This window comes from Chelonoidis abingdonii, chromosome 19 (assembly GCF_003597395.2).
Source record: "Chelonoidis abingdonii isolate Lonesome George chromosome 19, CheloAbing_2.0, whole genome shotgun sequence".
NCBI lineage: Eukaryota > Metazoa > Chordata > Testudines > Testudinidae > Chelonoidis > Chelonoidis abingdonii.
The window spans coordinates 18762036-18782026 of record NC_133787.1 but is presented as its reverse complement, the minus strand read 5'-3'; the positions used below and the strand labels follow the sequence as shown (position 1 = coordinate 18782026).

Sequence of the window (19991 nt, the reverse complement as noted above, 5' to 3'; positions counted from 1 at the left end):
CCGGCCTCCTCGGCTGCTGGGAGTGAACCTCAGAGCCGCCGGCCCCCTGCAACGAGTCCAGCTGGACGGGGCACCTGGGGGAGACTTGAGTGACCCAGCCAGCGCTCTGAGGACACCCTGGGGTGTCACGGAGCAGAAAGTTACAGCCTGGCCCCTGGGGGTCACTTCAGAGCCCAGAGCTCGCTCGGACCCCCACTTGAGCCCCAGTCCGGAGCCCGCTCTCCCGGCCGGAGGCAAGCCCCCTCTCTCCCGCTCTCCCGGCCGGAGCCGGCAGAGCTCCCCCGCTCTCCCAATAGCGGAGCAAGCCCCCGGCAAGCCCCGCTCCCCCGGAGCTCCGGAGCGGCTGAGCGCGGCAAGCCCCGCTCTCCCGGCCGGAGCTCCGGCAAGCCCCGCTCTCCGCGGCCGGGCCGGAGCGCGGCAAGCCCCGCTCCCCGCTCTCCCGGCCGGAGCGCGGCAAGAGCAAGCCCGCTCTCCCCGGCCGGAGCGCGGCAAGCCCCGCTCCCGGCCGGAGCTCCGGCAAGCCCCGCTCTCCCGCGCTCCCGGCTGGAGGCTCCGCAAGCCCCGCTCTCCCGGCCTGTGATATCCGGCCAAGACCCCGCTCCGGCTCCCCGCAGCGGCTGGAGCGCGGGCCCTTCTCCCCGCAAGCCCGCGCTCTCCCGCGGAGCTCCGGCAAGGCCCGCTCTGCGGAGCTCCGGTGGCCCCCGGCAAGCCCCGCTCTCCCGGCCGGAGCTCCGGCAACCCCGCTAACTTTGGCTGGCTGGGGGTTGTGGGAGGGACGGAAGTGTGCGGGTCATTCCGCTTTCTGTTTCCAACGACCGTGGCTGCTTCGCTTTTCAACCGTTTGGTGCATTGTAATTCGGCGTGTGATTTGCAGGAGAGAATGGAGCCCGAGCTCTTAGGATGTTGTGATGAATCGTTGCCACACATCCTCTGGCAGTTGATCTATTCCTTATGCTCCAAAGTAACAGTGAGAGCTCAGATGATGAACATAGCAGGTGTACAGCCAGCGCTGCAAACAGGGAGTTGCAGCGCTGGCTGAGCTTTTAAGTGTAGACACCTGCTAAGTTGCAGCGCTGTAATCCCCTCACCAGCGCTGCAACTTGCAAGTGTAGACAAGGCCAAGTCAAAAAGGGCTAATGTGATCTTCGGGTGTATAAACAACCGAGTTGTGAGTAGGGAGGTGATTTTACCTCTATATACAGCATTGGTGAGACAGATACTGAAATACTACATACAGTTCTGGTATCCACATTTTTAAAAAGACATCAAACAATTGGAGAGTAAGACTTCAGAGTTCAATCCATTTAGCTTATCAAACAGAAGATTGAGTGGTGATTTGATTACAGTGCACAACTACCTTCACAGGAAGAACACCAGGCATTAAAAGGCAGGTTGGTCTAGCGGAGAATGGCATACCAAAAAACAATGGTTGGAAGCTAGAACTGGACAAATTTCAATTAGAAAAAAGGAACACATTTTTAGCAGTGAGGGTGATTAATCATTGAAACAAAATCCCAAGCAAAGTGATGGCTTCTCCATATCCTGATATCTTTAGATCAAGACTGGATGTCTCTCTGGAAGATATGCTTTAGTCAAACACAAGTTATTGGACTCAATATAGGGGTAACTGGGTGAAATTTAATGCCCTGTGATATACAGGAGGTCAGAGTAGATAATCTCATAGTCCCTTCTGGCCTTAAACTTTATGAATCTATGCATTTACATGGTCATTTAAGAGCTGCAGACATATATGTGTCACCAAGAGCATCCAATAAAAACTATGTATTTGTAGATCCTCTGTGGGCAATGGGTAATTGTAATCATCCTAATAGCTCTTTTTCTGTGTATTTCAGCTACTGCAGCGATGTTGCTAACTGCACAGCATTACAGAGCCACAGACTTACCCTCCTAATACTTCATGCCGGCAAACTGAGTAGCATGTTGTTATCTCTGTTTGTTTGACACTCACTACCCGATGTTCAAAGGGCGCAGGAGGAGGAGGGCCGTCATCTACACAGGAGACAGTTCATTCATTGATTTGGTTTCCACAAATCTTTGCACATTATTCTCATCATCCCCCGCAGTATTTTCACTTCCCAGGATACAGCTGTATCAAGATGTCAACCAAGGGCAACCTGATAGGTTAGCTAACTACAAACAGGCCCGTACCACCTCAGTAGTGAGTGTACACCTTTTGGCGCCTCACTCACTCTACACCTTGACAAAGGTAACCTTCATCATACTCCCACCACCTCGAATATACCTGTCCCTCAGAGAGTCCCCCCAAAGCCACTCTGACCACTGAGAACGGCATCATCACCACAGTACCATATTGCTTTCTGGAGCAGATGCAAACACAAACATGGTTCTCCCTCATCATAGCACTGTTCAGCACAGCTGTGGGTGAGCAGCCTGTATGGGGAAATACCAGAGCGCAACATGAGCACTCAGGATATCTTAGATCCAGGCAGGCAATTGTTAACAATTTGCTTTTATCAATATTCAAAACAAAAACCCAGGAATTTAATAAGGGCTCCCATCTTTCTTCCACCTTTTCACTTTACTAGGTCCCCCATCCAGCAAAGCACTTAAGCATATGAGTCGCCCCATTGTCTCCATTGGGTGGCAGGAGTAAAATGTCATGAGTGAGGCACCTACTTAACCCCTAATGACTCACAATTACTTACTCATTCAGTGTCAGGAGAATGCCTCTCCCAGTAGCAGCAATTACTGCCATTATCAGTTCCCCAGGTAGATGTTCCAATAAAGTAGCTCATCCAATTTAGCATGACCCAAATAAAGACCAAATCCCAAAGTCAATCTATGTGTACAACTACCTTTGACATCACTGGAAGTTCTTTGTGCAAAGCCAGGGAGAGATTGGGCCATAGATGTCACTGACTAATTTAATACATGCTCGCTGTAAAATGGCTGCACAGTGTATATTACACCTTAAAATTCCATTTGCACATACATATTTGTACCTATTAGTCACCACCGTAGAGCCTAGATCTTGATCAGCACACCTCTTGGGGCATGCTCCATCCACTGCTGGCAAAGTGTACTCCTGTTCCTGCAGCAACCAGAGTGTGATCACTAACATGTGCTGCCCAGAAAAAGACTTATGGCCAGGGGTATAACTAGGGACCAAAATATGAGACCACTCTCTTCACCTGCTAATATTAATACATGGTTTGTACACTCTTTATCTTACATGATAACAAAGGCTTTTGTTCAAAGAAATAAAGCTTTAAAAGTATCTCTCCTTTTTCAAATACATAACATTTCATCTCATTTTATTTTAAAAGGATTTTTATTCCAAAACAGCCTTTAAATTGAATCCAAAATCCAAAAGAATATTTATTCTGAGACTGCAACTGAACAGGAACATTAGAATAAAAAGTAAGTCCCATAAATGTGAATATAGTTATCATCTGATGCAGCCAAGAGTATGATTGGTGCCTGAATAAATGCTCTCAAACTATGATAATAGCACTAATGAGCATGGTTTCAGCTATTATAGTGTATAACATATGCAGGAACCCTAGAATTCTCAGCGTAAAAGTCTCCAAGTATGATTGTCAGCTACTTACCAATGATTCCTTCATCCTGCTTGCCAAAGGCTTTGCTGGCTCCTACTGATGTAGTGTTTTCTGGGGCCTCTCCTGTACATTGATTTGCATTGTCTTCTTTTTGTCCTGCGTATGTGCTTTCTAATTCCACACATTTTAATTCTAATTCAGCTCTAGCATCCTTTGTGGATTCTTTCATTGTCTTTGTTGTTTCTTTATGGCTTTTCATTTTGGCCACAAGATCTTTTTTAGTACAGTTTTCAGTTGTGCTTTGAGAGGACATGGAGTTGCATTTTAGCTCTGATTTCTCTAGGGGCTTTTTATCAGTTGAGACTTTGTTCAACAGCATCTGTGGCTTCCCTAATTTGAGTTCCTGTTCATTGTGTTTATTAGCAAGCTTCACCCCTTTTACTTCTTGAATTGGGTCAGTTCTGGTGTTTGGGGGGCATGGATTCTGTTTAAATTTGTCAGTCAGATGTTTAACACCTTCAACTTCCAGTGGTGAGGAGAAAGGGGATTTTACTTTGGAACGTGTACCTCCGTGACCACCAATGCTTCCTTCCTTGGCCACTGGAAACTTTTCTTGGGTGTCAGTCATCTGCACATTGATGGAAATCCTGCAGAGCAAACATTTTCCTTTTTATGCAGATGTATAGCCTCTCTAGATTAGCAGAAAATATTTGTTTACACTTTGCTTAAATCCCAGTTATGCAATAATTTCCCTACTAAAAATAACAGATACTGAAATTGCTAAGGATAATAAGGAAATGCAATACTTCAGCAATGCTTCCAGGATAAATTTACAACGTTTTGAAGAGACTCAGTCTGCACAAAATCTTATTTTAATAGTTATTTTAACATGCTAGCTTGTATAGATGTCTGCCCTCTGCTGGACATGAATTACATCATACCTAAGGCTCAGATTTTGTCATGGATCTTTTTTTAGGGCAAGTCATGGGCAAAAAAACAAAAATTCACGGAAGCCCATGACTTGCCCAAAAATAGCCCTGACAAAATGGGGCAGGTGAAGGGTCCAGCACCCACAGTAGCTGGGAGCTCTGGGGTCCCCCTGCTGCCCAGTGACTAGGAGCTGCTGGAGGCCTGCTGCCACCAGTGCCTGAGAGCTGCGGGGCTGCCTGCTGACAGCTCCAGCCCCGAGGTAGAAAATGTCACAGAGCTCTCTGGAAGTCACGGATTCCATGACTTCCTTGACAACTGTGACATAATCTTAGCCTTAATCATATCTACTCCAGCATTTACCTGTGCCTCTTTGGTGGGGAGCCTTTGCACTTAGTGCTAAAAATTGTGATCTGAATTATTAGAACTATGTTCTAGCTCTTAAAAACCTGGGTGAGTGTGTGCTAGTCCCCTGGTAACTAGCTGAGAGCTGAGGTTTGAGAGTCTGCATTCCTGGGGTGGTATAGAATATTACTCTTTCCACAGTCTGCTGTTGAAAACGTTAGGTTGTACACCTCGGTTCTTTTGGCTCCTCTGTTTTGTTAATATTAGTTCCTTGAGCATTCCTGCTACTAGGAACTTTTAAACATTTTCATTAAGCTTATGTTGACTGGAAATAATGGGATTATAAAAAACCTGCTATAGTCTGAAGTTCTGTCAGAGATATTCATAGAACTAATAAACTTAGAAACAGCAGCAGGATCCGGCTCTGCAAGGGAGACTGTGGAATCCCCATAACTGGAGGTTTTTAAGAATAGGTTGGACAAACACCTGTCAGTTATGGGCTAGGAATACTTGGTCCTTCATCAGCACAGAGGGGTGGCTTAGATGACCTCTCATGGTCCCTTCCAGCCCTTTCTGAGTACTGCAGCTGGCTTCAGTTGGGTGACTGGACATCAGTAAGGGCTGTAAAGTTGAGCCCTAGGGACTATAAAACTGCAGGCAGAGAACGTCTCTGGTGCCTAGAAAAGGAAATACCTATCTAGTTTCCCCAAAAGTATTGTACCTTCTGTAACAAAAGATCTTGAAAAGAAACCTTTTCTATCTTTTGCATAACAAGTCTGTAGTTTTGTTCTCATTTTTACCATCTCACTGTCATAAGCATGATCCCTTTATAATGTTGTGATAAATGAAAGGAGAGGAGGTACCTCCGTTTTATGGACACCCAGCCAGCTATAAATCCCTCTTGGTAGTTGTTCTCTACTTGATTAACATGTAAAGGGTTAAAAGTCTCCCTGCATAGGTAAAAGAAAGGGAGTGGGCATCTGATCAGAAGAGCCAATGGGAAGGTTAGAACTTGTTAAAATTGGGGGGAAAACTTCCCCTTTGTCTGTCTGTGTTGCTGTCCCGGAGAGCAGACACACAGCTGGAACTATGCTGTAAATAGCTTTGGCCAGGTACGAAAAATCACCAGATAATACCTAGAAACTAATTTGAAACCCCAGATATGTAAGTAGGTCAGGAAATGACTAGGAAGATGTGATTAGATTTATCTCTTTTTTTTTTTAATGGCTTTTAGACTCTGTGCTAATCCCAGGTGCTTTTGTTTTGCTTGTAACCTTTAAGCTGGACCTCAAGAGAGCTATCTTGATGCTTAATCCTTGTAATTGTTTTTTTTTCTTAATCTAGCAAAAAGCCTACTTTCCAAATGTCTTTTCTTTCTTTTTGTTTTTAATAAAATTTACCTTTTTTTAAGAACAGGATCGGATTTTTGTGTCCTAAGAGGTTTGTGTATATGTTGTTTAATTAGCTGGTGGCAACAGCTGATTTCCTTTGTTTTCTTTCTCAGCTTTTCCCCGGGGGTGAGGGCGGGGTGGTGAAAGGGCTTGAGGGTGCCCCACAGTAAGGAATTCTCAAGTGCACCTTCCTGGGTTCTCAAAGGGGTTTTTGCACTTGGGTGGTGGCAGCATCTACCCATCCAACGTCAGAAAAAAATTGTAACCTTGAGAGTTTAATACAAGCCTGGAGTGGCCAGTATTAAATTTTAGAATCCTTGTGGGTCCCCACCTTCTGCACTTGAAGTGCCAGAGTGGGATATCAGCCTTGACAAATGTACTAAGAATCTGTAGCTAAGAAGTCAGCCAATGCCAGCTTAGAGAAAACACTGCTATGACTACCTAGACAAGTCTAAACTTGGCAGGAAAACCTGGGCATTTCTTTAACAATTCCAAGCACTGGAACTCTGTTCTTTTTTATGTTTCTGTACAGGCCTATTGACTTCAATGAGAGCTGCACCCATGTAACCGAGTGCAGAATTTTGCCCACTCATTCCGACTTCACATACAAAAAATATCTATGTAGGCACTCTATGAACTCCTCCATAAATAAAGTGCAGGAAGATTCATGTTCTTTTCACATTATTATTTAAAAAATAAAAATGTAGAGTAAATTTTAAGTCTGATTAAAATGAAATTTTGTGTGAAGTTGATCTAGACATCAAATACACATACTTCCTTCGCACTTTACAGCCCATGTGTTCAGGGGGGTTCCCACACTCCAATCATGTGAATTTAGTGCTTGGGGAATGTTCTGGAATATCATCATTGGAATCTTTTTACTTAGCCATACAATGGGTTATGGCAATGTAAGCTTCCCCCATTCTGCCCTGCCACATCCTTACACTGGACCTCTTCTAGAGGTAAAGGGAAATATAGTCTCCAAGCCCTGCCACAGCTCAGCCTTTCTTCTAAGACTGGGGTGTCAATTACTGCCATTTGCAATGACAGTTTTTCTCATATGGATCTATGTGTACTGAGAAGTAGACCAAGACCACTTCTATTCAGTTTATTAGTTTGGTTCTTCAGTCTCCGGCCTTCTCTACACTTACCGGGGCTTTGACACGCAACGAACGATGCATCGGCTGTCAATTTAGTGGGTCTAGTGAAGACTCACTAAATCGATCACAGATCGCTCTCCAATCGACTCCTGTACTCCACCTGAATTAAAAGCGCAAGGGGAGTCAACAGGAGAGTGTTTCCAGTCGACATCACGTAGTGTGGACCCCACAGTAAGTAGATCTTAGTATGTTGATTTCAGCCAGATGATTCACATAGCTGAAGTTGCGTTACCTTGATCAATCTCCCCCGGTAGTGTAGACAAGGCCTTAATATGCTTGTATTACATTCATCTGGGAATACTCCAGCAACTGAAAATATCTGTAAATTGCACAAACAACTAAAGACTACCTAGAGAAAAGTGCCTGTCTTGTAATTAAGGCACCAGAATGCATTCAAATCCTTTAAGTTAAAAGGAACATTTTCAAATGCGCCTGACAAAAAAGCAGTCACTTTCTGGTCTGTGTTCAAATGCTAACTTGTATACCTGCACATTGGGATAATGCACAGGAGACTAAACTGAACATGCATGGTCATGAACAGACATGTTTTAAAAATGAGACTTCCATTTTCATTTTTTTTCCATAATGCAATTGCAGGTTAAATCACAGAACTTTTCTAAAGTCCTAACCACAAAAAAAGGACAAAAAAAAAAAAAAAGGTATCTAATACCAAATAGGTCATATGTTAAAGAGAAAAAAAAGTGATGTTAGAAAAAGAAATGTTTGCTCACATCTTGGTATGACCAATGCTTAAAATAGGCTGGGTCATGTGGTCACAGACCTAACCAAAAATACTGAATGCTCTGAGGTGGGCAAAGGACTATTATACATGGGATTGAACAACGTGTCCAAGCCCTGAAATTTTATCACACACTAAAAAAATTCAGTCCTCAATCAATGGTAGATTCCTCTTGCAGACCTATTAAGCCCCATATCGGATATTTATAGAAACCTCCATGTTAGAAAGGAGTTAGTCATTTACAAGGTTCAATAAAATGAGACAAGTAGAGCAAACCCATTTCAAATCTCCCTGATGCAGAACAGATGTGCAATAATAGTAATTAGTGCTTACTTAGCACTTTATCTACAAACATTATCTTTGTATAAATTTGTAAGCCACAAAACTTGCTCTAATTCTTCTTCAGATTGACTGTTTACATGGTTCCCTGTGCTCCTTTTCTAACAAGGCTTTTTTTCCTACAGTATCACATATGAGCAAGACTGAATCGGCCTTTTAATAATTTGCCTGTTTTTAACACATGAAATATTTCAGATCACAAAGAGAATTACAGACTAGATTGTTACCTTGTACGTATCACTTCACACCCTGCTCTGGATACAGACTTTGATGTGGATGGCATGGCTTCCATGGTCATAGCACTGAGTGTAGAGGCTTTGTTTTCACTTTCTTTTGATTTCTGATTAATAGACTTTCTGTGGTGTTCTTCCAGTCCTGGTGCTCTGTCCTTATCAATTCCTTCAGTAATAACATTCTTGTTCCCCACGGGGCCATGATTTATGAAGGGAAGACCATGGTTTGGAATCAAAGCTGTAATTACAGTGTCCTTTTGTGGTTGACAATTCTTAGAGCTATTTGTTTTGCCAGAACCTGCTATTGTTTGCAGCTGTGTTGTCCTTTCTTTAACTTGTGGACTGGAGTCAACTTTGGAGACTACAGCACTGAAAGAGTTTACTTTTTCACATGCTCCATTATTTTCATCCAACTTTTCTTCTCCTTTGGGCTCTAAATAAGAAATGGTATTATTCAAAATGTTACAGCCTTCCTCTGGCACAAGAAAAATTATTACATAGTGGCATAGATTGTAAAAAATGTGGAGGTAGCCAGGGATGTTGGACTCTATTAAAAACCTGCCATCGTAGTGAACTAGGCAATGATGCTCATGTGAAAGGGCTAAAAGACACATAAAAGAGACTTAAGCTTATTAGAAGCACGTTTGACACTTTTGACACTGACACATGCAGGTTAATAAATTATTTACTTGTATTGTTAGCTTTTCAGCAATGGTAAAAGTAAAAAGAGAAACTGGATTTCTGACTAACTATAAAACAAATTGATAAGAGAGAGACAAGGTGGATGAGGTGATATATTTTATGGGACCAACTTCTGTTGGTGGAAGGAATGAGCTTTGGAGCTTCACAGAGCCCTTCCTCAGCTCTGGGGAAGGTAACCAGAGTGTCCATGCTAAATAAGAGAGGTTGCTAAGCATACACATGTTGTAGGAGACCATTTAAAATGAAGTAGGCAATTACCACCTCTGCAGTCCTAGGACAAGAGAAGGTAAGTAGGCAGACCTGACTGGACGTGAGGAAGAGCTCTGTGAAGATCAGAAGCTTGCCCCTTCCACCAACAGAAGTTGGTCCAATAAAAGACATTATTCCACCCACCCTGTCTGTCTCAGACCCTGGGACCAACAGGGCTACAACAACACTGCAAACAGATAATTGATAAGAGTCACTTGAAGGACATTCATGACTGAAAGTACTCTATGGGTCAACATGATACATGGTTCGGACTCTGAAATCCCAAAAGGCGCACCCATTCCAGTGTCTGTACTATAGGGAGTACACTGACATTGCAAAATGGGATAGGAGGATTCTGGGAGACACTAAGACTCAGAACAATGCCTCTCTCCCCTAGAGTTTCTTGGTCCCACTGGAGCTATTCCAATAATTTCAACTGCTCTTAATTATTAATGATGGTGCATATAAAGGAAGGGGAGTCTAGAAGGGAGATGACTTCCATTTCCCACAGGCTTCTACTTGCGCTGGCCCTGGGAATCAATGTGATTTTTGTTTCATTTTTAGTCTATTTAACACCTCAGCCCAAAATTACTGGAGGCTTTTGAGTCAGAATTCTGACCAACGATTATTTAGTTTATTATTTTCTAAGCCAAGAAACCAAGACAATTTTTGGCCAAGCTTGAAAGGAACCTCTGGTGACGTGGGGAGGTGACTGTAACTGGGCACTATTCACAATCACATTCACCCCGGTGTAACTCCACTGATGACAATGGATGACAGAAAGGTCTGAGGTCCGAATCCCTTTTCTAACCCCATCCCCTGTGACTTGTTGATAATATCTTTGCTAGCCACGTGAGACCTTCCCAGTTCAAAAACAAATCTGTATTTCTGCTTCTTCACATGTCTTTCTCCTCTACGACTTTACAGGTTTTCTATGTGTTCTTGCAATTGTATCCTTGCTGTCTTCCAAACAGACATTGCTCTCTTTTAATTAAGCTAACTACAACTCCAAAAGCAAAGAAATACAGCATTAACCAAAAAATGTAATGGCTGCTATTCATTTTAATGAAGTGTTGCTATTGGATTTGGTTTGGGGGGTTTTGGGGAGGGGAGTTGTATTTTTGTTTGTTGTTTTTTTTGTGCTGGTATCAAACATCCAACACACACTTTTCTGGATACTTGATAAGTCCAGTTAGTTACAAAGGGCTTACTTAGTTACAAAGGGCTAATTCAGTAGTACCTACAATATAGGAGAATATTGGATCTTCTCCTCCCAACCTATCTAAATTCCATAGCAGATATGTTTATCAGACATACAGGCTTACATATACCTTCCAAAAACTCCTTGCCTTCAGCCTGGACTCCTCTGTTGCTAGGTACATGTTTTGGTTTTGCACCCTTCTCTTCAGGTTTATCTTTAGTCTAAAAAATATGATTGAAAACAGAGTTAATTAATAATATTAAAGATGTCCATTTCCCACTGGGTTCCTCTAATTCTCTACTAGTGGAGGCAGTTAGACACTTTGAAATTGGTGGTAACAACTCAGCTTCAATGCATTCTCAGTTTGCTGTTGCTTCTTTATTTCCCCCACTGTGAGGCTTCCTGGGGGCTCCAGGGATGTGAGGCACCTCTCTACCACCTGCCCTTGGTGTGAGGAAGTCTTGTTTGTGCTCACCTTGGGTCAGCTCTCCAACTGCACCAGCATTCCTCTCTAGATCTCGCAGGCCCCACTGTCACCCTACAAGTTAGCAATTGACCGCCCCCGCCCCCCGCCAACCCTCAAGCCCTCTGAGTGTCTCCCTTGAGTGTCCAGCCCCAGTCCACCACTCAGTATTCAGATTTGCTGCTTCCAAAGAAACAGTGCACCCCACCTTACCAAGTTCACCTCAGATCACCACTCCGCTTGACACACAGCACCTAGATATATTTACAGTAAAGTCAAGTGTAAGTGTATCTAACAAAGCATAGAGATTTAAGTTGCAGCAAATAGCAGTATTGGAAACAAATAGTTACATGTGACATAAATCATAACATGCATTCTATAGGCTAGATTTAATTAACTAGATGCTCATGTCTTGTGGAGTCATGCTCACCATAAATCCTTGCAGCACTTTACAGCCGTGTTGGCTGTGACCCTCCTTTCATGAGAAAGATGTGCTGTGAGCCTGCCTTCTTGGCGAAGGATTCAGTGTGTTTCCTGGCACCCCAAGGTATAACAGAACAATCCTCTTTCTCTTTTTTCATAAACAGGATACCCCCCTGCTGTTGGTTTCATCTTGCAGATTTCACAATCTCTTATTTTGTCTGTGGCTCAGTATATAAATAGGCATTTACTATGATGCATTCAGTATACAATACACAAACAGACAGACAGGGAAATAGGTGTCCCTTACCTCCTGCCTGAAAGGAACATTTCCAAAGTATGTGACCTCCGGAACACCCACCAAAACTCCAAGACTTCAGAGCATAAATTTTAGTAGACACATAATTCATTAGTATTACCCATACATACATTAGCTATGATTATGGCAAGCTGTGGGCCATTTGCTTTCGGTAGAGACTCCACATGCCACCATTCCGTGAACTGTTATGCATAGATCTGACCCAGGGGATCCCTGTAAAACCCTATGCACCCCCTGTGCCCTCCGCAAGTTGGCATCAAGGTCTTTCTGGGTCACATCCACCAATTTTTTAAAAATCTATCTTGTGGAACAATAAATTAGCTCATAGGTCTTAAAAAATTATTCTTCCAGACTACGCCTGGGGTGATTTTTCTCCAATATACAGTTCTACCACATAGTTTTTAATCTAAGACAGGGGAGGCACCAGCTAAAGGAAATGTTGGTTTCATCCCTCCTGGCTCTCATGGAGAGACAAACAGCATCGCTTTACACATTTAATGTTGTTATTTTACTCTGTAACCCCAAAAGGACCTTCCATTCACTGAGCCACAGTGAAGTCAGATAGACAGGTGGCTAACCCAATGGGCACCAATCCTGCAAACACTCTTCCACGTGCTCCATCCCATTGACCTGAATTCTGGGGTACTGAAAAATTTGGATCCAAATATTTTTTGGCCTGAGTTCATCTCTTTCTCTGGTTAAAGAGACACCAATCTCAGGTGGCGAATGTTTGTTGCATGCTTTCTGAGTGTTACCCAATCTTTTCTTCAACAAAAGACTCATTGAAACCACGTCGACTATTCATCCTAGCTCTAACATTTAGCAAATGATAATGCAGAAAAACAGCAAAAAGTAGTGAAAATACATGTATTGGCTGGGAAGATATTAAATATTTGAACCAGAGAAAAGATAATTTAGATCGGAAAACTGACCTGGTCTCCGACCCTACTCAACTACTGAGTGTGCCAACAATCAAGAGCTTCTGAATCTCCTGTATACTTTAACACACAAATCCAGTTACATGCCTTTGAAAATCAGGTCCCATTAATACTAATATAAGGGGTTGAGGTGCTATGTGTTGACCCTGTATGCTCCAGTATTGACTTATAGTATTATAAGCTTTTTCTCCTCTCCCCTCCACCCTCACTAAAAAGGTTTTCAAATGTCATTGCCACTTCTAACTAAAACACTCAGTATGCCCATGACAATGATGACACTGTGGGAATCTTTATTGGTCTTGAATCCCCTTCTGCAAGAGAGACTGGAGTGGACCGTGCACTCCAGCACTGTTTCTTGTAAGTCAAGAGTCAGAAGTTTTAGATGATATGAAGCTTTCAATTCACACATTTACTTATGTTATGAATTTGAGGCCGACCCTGCAAAATCTCACACAAACAGTCCTACAGAAGCCACTGAATCGTATTGTTGTGTCAGCGAGCAGCTACTTACAAAAATAAAAACAATAAGACACCCCCCCTTTCATTGATTCATAAATTCAAAGAAAGGACCATTGTGATCATCTAGTCTGATCTCCTGCACAACACAGGCCATACAATTTCCCCCAAATAATTCCTAGAGCAGATCTTTTAGAAAAACTTCCAATCTTGATTTTAGAAAGTGTCAATGATGGAGAATCCGCCATGCCACCTGGTAAATTGTTCCAATGGTTAGTGACTCTCTCTGTTAAAAATGAACACTTTATTTCCAGTCTGAATTTGTCTAGTTTCGAATTCCAGCCATTGAATCATGATATACCTTTCTCTGCTACATTGCAGCACCAGTTATCAAATGTTTGTTCCCCATGTAGATACTAATACATTGTAATCAGGTCACCCCTTAACCTTCTCTTTCTTAAGCTAAATAGGTTGAGCTCATTGAATTTATCATTATAAGCCAAGTTTTCTAATTCTTTAAACATTCTTGTGGCTCTTCTCTGAACCTTCTCCAAGTTTTCAACATCTGTCCTGAAGATGTAGTAATGCTGGATAAAGCCACAGCTCTGGTATACCGTGCGCTATTATAAAAAGATGGCTAGGAAGCAGAAACAAGCAAGTAACAAGTTCTTTTTATTTGCAACTGTAGTGTAAAAAAGCCTTCTGGAACCCTTTGGGTTTTAAATGCTTCTTTATGCTCCAGTCTTACAATGTATACAGCAAACAACTAAATAAAGGGAGGTTGCTGCTTAATTAATTTTGCCCACCTGTCCAATACGTATTTGCTTTCCTATAATATACTATAACCACGTATGAGTCGTCTCTTGTGTATTACATGGCCACCCTACCTTTATAATCCTGCCTAAAAACATCTTTCTTCCAATAAGTCTTTCAGTGAATCTAGCAAAGAAATAAATTTAAAAACTAGTTTACCATTTTGAAGTTGTTCTTTACCTGGCCATCTAGTGTACTATGTATTTGTCTGTCCAATTTGGAGATTTACCCTATGAAGCAGGATCCTAGCTATCTCCAGGTAATACATAGTGCCAAGCACATTGCAGGTGTTCGTAATAATCATATCTTTAAACCTAAAGCACATCATCAATTTTTAGATCACTTTTTCATGTCTCCTACTATTGTAGCACACTTCAGTTGGAACACACTGCAAGTACCGGCATCGCATAACTGTCTGAAGGGATTTTTTTAGTAATCTCAACCCAGTTTCCACTAGAAATTTAACCAAAAAACCCAAAAAACCTTCACCATCTGGTTCAATTGTTAGCCTCTGAAAGAGTAGTGGTTCTGCATATCTGTAGAGACTGTTAGAACTGTATCTGAAAATCTGCACAACACTCTCCTGATCTATACTGAGGTCTATTACAGTCTCATTTTTGTAAAAGCTCAAATTCACATTCCATCTGTATATTTTAATAGTTGTTTTTTTCAAGTTATTTTGATTTGTGCACAAATATTTAGAAAGCCAGGAGCATTCACAGAGTATTCAGATAATTCCATTGTAAGTTAAGTCGTTCCTAATGCAATAACGTTTTTATCTTCCCCATGTTATGAGATCTGCTGGAATGAGACCATGTCCCACATACACCTCATTGTGCAGTTTATTCTTTGTTTCTCATGATGGGACACAAATAGTAATGACTGATGACAAACAAGACTCAACATTGAAACAGCAGATATTCATTATAGATGCCAGTTCATTTTTTTAAAAAGAAAACCAATGAATTCCAAAATATCCTGCTGACACTACAAACCATAATTAAGAAATGGTTATGAGTTAGCATCCTCCACTCACAGCCTTATTGGTCCGATGGTTGGATGAAATCAATAGAGTTGCATGGATGTAATTGGGAAGAATTAGGTCAATGTTCCACTGAAGTCACTGAAATTGTCTGAACATAAATGATGGCAGATTTTGGCCCTTAATGACTAAATTGTCATCATCAGTCAGAAAACAGAATCCCATTCTGTCACTTCACAGTACATTTAACTATTTATTATTCTTCATCTAGGGCTGGATTCTGCAACTAACTTGAATGTCATTGGCCAGGGTGTAAATGAGGACAGATTTTGGCCCTTAAACTGTCAACTCCTCAGTGCAGAGACCTAGGGTTTGGCTACACTCGAAACTTCAAAGCGCTTTGAAGTGTGAGTGTGGTCGCAGCGCCAGAGGTCTCCCAGCGCTGCAGCCACCTCCTCATGGGGATTAGCTTGCAGTGCTGAGAGCTGTGCTCCCAGCGCTGCAACACTGTTTACACTGGCGCTTTACAGTGCTGTATCTTGCAGCGCTCAGGGGGGGCGTTTTTTTCACACCCCTGAACAAGAAAGTTGCAGCGCTGTAAAGCGCCAGTGTAGCCAAGGCCCTAGTCTTTACACCTATTTGAAACCTTCCTAGCATGTTTTCTGCACTATATCATTTATTCTTATGCCTAATACTGAGAAAGGAAAGCCTGAACACACACGCGCATTATGTAAGAAATTAACAGGAGAGCCTGGAGCCCTTTTCCTTGACAAGAAAAGGATTGTGAAAAGTAAAATAAAACCAACCTCCATTAGGATTTCAACCAGATTCCCTTTCTTCCAGGGTACAATGCCTCTCAGAATGAAATCCACTACTTTAGAATTTTTGAATGTCTCTCCCACAAATGTAATGACTTTATCCACAGTATCAACCATTTTTTCTATCTTTTCCAGCCTCTCCCTGTGCTTCAAGGCATCTTGCTGTGTAGCTCTCATCAGCTTCAACATTTCTGAGCACGCATTTTCGGTCTCAGATGGGTGAATATTGTCTCCAGGTTTTAGGCCTCTTTTTGTTGTATCAGTCTGAGCAGTGGATGCTTGAGATGCTGTTAACTTATTAATGTTCTTTCCTATGTCATCAATGCCTTGGTTCACCTTTTGTAGCTTGCCATTCAAGTCTTCTTGGAAACTCAATAATTTATCTACCTTTTCATTCAAAAGATTCAATTTTTTGTCCATCATGCTTAAGTTGTTCCCTCTTGCAGGCTGCAACCTAGCCACTGCATTTCCAGGCACCTTTCCATGCTCCATGTTACCCTCAGACATTCTGCCCAGAGAAGGAGTCAATGGCAGTGCAATTTGGGTGATTCCTCAGTAAGAGTGTAAATTAGAGGGTGATTCTTTGAAAGCTCATCTTCCTTTGTCACTTCCTTACCCTACATACAACCAAGGATAAATTCTTCGGTTTATTAGAGATGCTAGGAGTGTGTCATTGATCAGCCATTGTGTGAAAAGGTTTCATTTTTGCGTTATCTGTTCCTTACTGTGTGATTTCAATGAGGGAGTTAACTTGGCAATGGACTGTTTTTTCTTGAGCCCCTTTGACGTCACAAAACCATTTAAAATTCTTTCTTGAGAGGCTGTTGATAGGCAAGCATCTTAACAATTGACGACGCCCATAGCAGATATCTCCGGGTGTGGGGAAGAGCAAAGATTTCATGCCAAGCCTTGTTTTCTGATTTTGAAAAATACCCTTTAAAATGCTTCTCTTTTGCCACAGCAGAGAAGTATAAAAGTGAATTTAGCAGTGTCGTGCTAAGGCTGGGAGGATTTCAGCCTGGTAGTATGCATGCATAACACCCAGCACAGACACATGCTGTGCTCTTTAGGTTGGCTGGCACTTGAACTTAAAAATAGAGCACAATAATGACAATGATCTGAAATACTTATCTGGCACCAGCATGTCTCTGTCAACTGAAATGTCTAAAATTAAATTCTTTCTACAGTACCATGAAAGTGCACAGTGTAAAAAAAAAAATCTACAGTGAGGCCATGTCACAATTGCTTTCATAATTGGTAGCAAAATAATTAGTCTGGAGTCCTTTATAAAGCATTTGCTATTGATACACTTTTGTTGCTGAAGTGCATGAGTGCTGACACCGCAAAGACAACAATTGTTCTTTGGAGAGAAGAGAAACCTCTGTTAAGGTTCATAACTAGCCCCCACCATGGCATTCGCAAACAATGAGTTTATTCTCACAGCAGCCCTGTGAGAAATGGAACTACAGTTATTCCAGTGTCACATATGAGGATCTGAGGCACAGAGAGCATAAGCAACTTGTCTAAGGTTACAGAGGAAGTCTGTGGAAAAAGCATGAACCAAATCCAGATCTCCTCAATCTCACTTCAGTGTCTCAGAGTGACCTTTCCTGTCTCCATACACAGTGAGTTAAAGTAGTTCTGGTCTTTCACACCAGTTAGTGTTTGGGCCTGACCCCAAAAACGACAGTGCATCATAATTCCCATTGAAATCAATGGGGTTTGAAGTGCTTAGCACCACATCTGATCTGACTTTTCAGGGTGTGGGGGAAGTAATATTTTAGGTGAATTCAATTTTTCATGAGAGTCTGTTCTGGAAAGTAAAGTCCTCTATTTACCTACAGGAAAGATACTGTAGGGGCAATAACAACAGAAGCATCCCCATCCCAACCATCTTAACAACGTGCCACAACCTTTGCTCTGGAGGGGTCGACCTCTCCGAATGAGAAAGTACACTTGTCTCTATGCCTACTATCCTTTGGTCTGTTTGCTAAGGCTACAAGTCATTCCATTTGATGTGGTAGGTTCGTGATGTCCACTAGGTCCTAGTCACAGAGATCACTAACTTGTTTCATAATGATTTTCTGCCAGCTAGCTTGGGCTGGATTGAACACTGCAATAGGACTTAGTGCGAAATCCTGCCCCTTTGAAGTCTATGGGAGTTTTACTATTGACTTCAGCAGAGCCAGGATTTTACCCCATGTTTCTACTCCTGATCAAACCACTCCCCCATTGTTTTTTCACTGTGGTCTAGGATTTATATGGAATAAGGCAATTTCAGTATGTAATGGAGATTTCCCTTGAATTGCATGAACTCCTCCCAGTTTGACAAATGTCCCAGTCTCTGACACCATGAGGCACTCCAAATCAGAAAAGCACTGAAGTCTAGCTCAGCTGCACACAGACTCGAACAGCACAATGCTTTACTATACCACTTGTGACTCCAGTTAGAGACATCAAAGCCTCACTTGCAAGAGGACCCCTACAATTTAAAATAAAGGTAACAATTGAAGTGAAATACTGCAGAGGCAGCTGGAAGTCTAGTGAATGTTACATTTTTCTGTGACTAATGAGCTAGATTCTGGAGCCACCTACTTTCCAATCCAGGTCACACTTTGAATGCATTTTAGATATTTATGAGGTGACAGTTTCTTCTCCCAAAATGGGTCAGGTCAGTTTCCAAGAGTAATAAAAATCGCTGTTTAAAATATACCCAGTAAAGCACCTAAAAATTCTCATTATATGATTATTTAGTGATATTACAAGAAAATTTTATTCTATAGGGAAAAAAATCAGAAATAGGATTTATCAGTATACACTCCATTAACTCTCAATGCTATTAACTGAAGTTACATAACAAAATAATTGCAATTCTATTTGTTAGTGTAATCATGCTCTTCAAGAAGCAGAGCCTCTGAAAATCAAAGCACAAATCATATATTAATCACCACACACAAATCCTGTCATATTGATTTTCATGTCTTTGCTTTTCTGAAAATGAACCAAAGACCAGAAATAGAGCATAATGATTAATGAACAAAGATGTTTTGTTCACAGATCCAAGAGTAAAACAATTAAGTCCAATACCATACTCCAAGCAGACACATTTTCACCGTAACTAGATAAAACATACAGAAGGGAGAAAAGCTTCCTTATTTGTCTACATAAGGCGTTGCTATAGTACCCTTAACTGAGGTGACAAAGTTAACAATGCATTGGATAGTATGATTTAGCTCCAGTCTGAAGTAAATACATATTGTGGCTCAGAAAGTTACGCAGGTTCCAAAACACTGATTGAATAATTAAAATGACTGGCAACGAATATAAAATGCTGTTTCAGTAATCTAATCATTTATTAATTCAGTAAAACAGGTAGTCCCAATTTTAGTTAAACATATATGAGATTTTGAACATAAAAACTCTCATTCAGCTCAGGAACTCTGCTCATGTGTTAAATATTTTAGATGCCTTGAATTCAATACATTCATGCAGCACCAACATTCCAGCAAAATATATTTCCAGATTAAATTCAGTAAGTGTACAAACAGTAGTTTTTACTAGGAATTTCTTTACCAATAACACCTAACTTTGCACCGTTATAGAAAAAGAAAACAAAAAGGCACTAAAGTGTTCATAATGCCTTTGCTTTGGTATATTTAAATCAGTTAGCAACAAATACTTGAAAATGGAGGTCTAGGTGCAAACAGGCAGGTACTGTCAAATACCTACGTGTGGCAAATTGCCGGTACTGTTCTCTGGGTCTCGCGCTTTCTCTTCTCTGGGGTAGGGTCAGGGTGATATTGCTTGCCTCTAAACCAGTTCTTAATCACTCCCCTAGTGTCCTTGGAGGAGGGGAGTGGAGAGGGAGGGACCTGGGCCCGCCCTCTACTCCAGGTCCCAACCCAGGGGCCCTGGGGTTGTGGTGAACCACTTGACTAGCGGTTTCTTCCCCTG

General features: G+C 41.8%; 2 protein-coding genes across 2 annotated transcripts in view; both read right to left on the bottom strand.

The window, feature by feature from the left end:
* MYLK3 (myosin light chain kinase 3) overlaps positions 1–16460 on the bottom strand; it is a 41553-nt gene extending 25093 nt beyond the window's left edge. Inside the window, exons 1-6 of the mRNA XM_075073842.1 lie at positions 16026–16460; positions 10959–11049; positions 8671–9277; positions 3594–4189; positions 2329–2412; positions 1905–2010 (exon numbers count right to left, since the gene is read on the bottom strand). Of these exons, the coding sequence (XP_074929943.1) occupies positions 1905–2010; positions 2329–2412; positions 3594–4189; positions 8671–9277; positions 10959–11049; positions 16026–16460 (1919 nt within the window). The remainder of the gene's footprint in view (positions 1–1904; positions 2011–2328; positions 2413–3593; positions 4190–8670; positions 9278–10958; positions 11050–16025) is intronic.
* VPS35 (VPS35 retromer complex component) overlaps positions 1–19991 on the bottom strand; it is a 252384-nt gene that overhangs the window by 90582 nt on the left and 141811 nt on the right. The window lies entirely within an intron of this gene.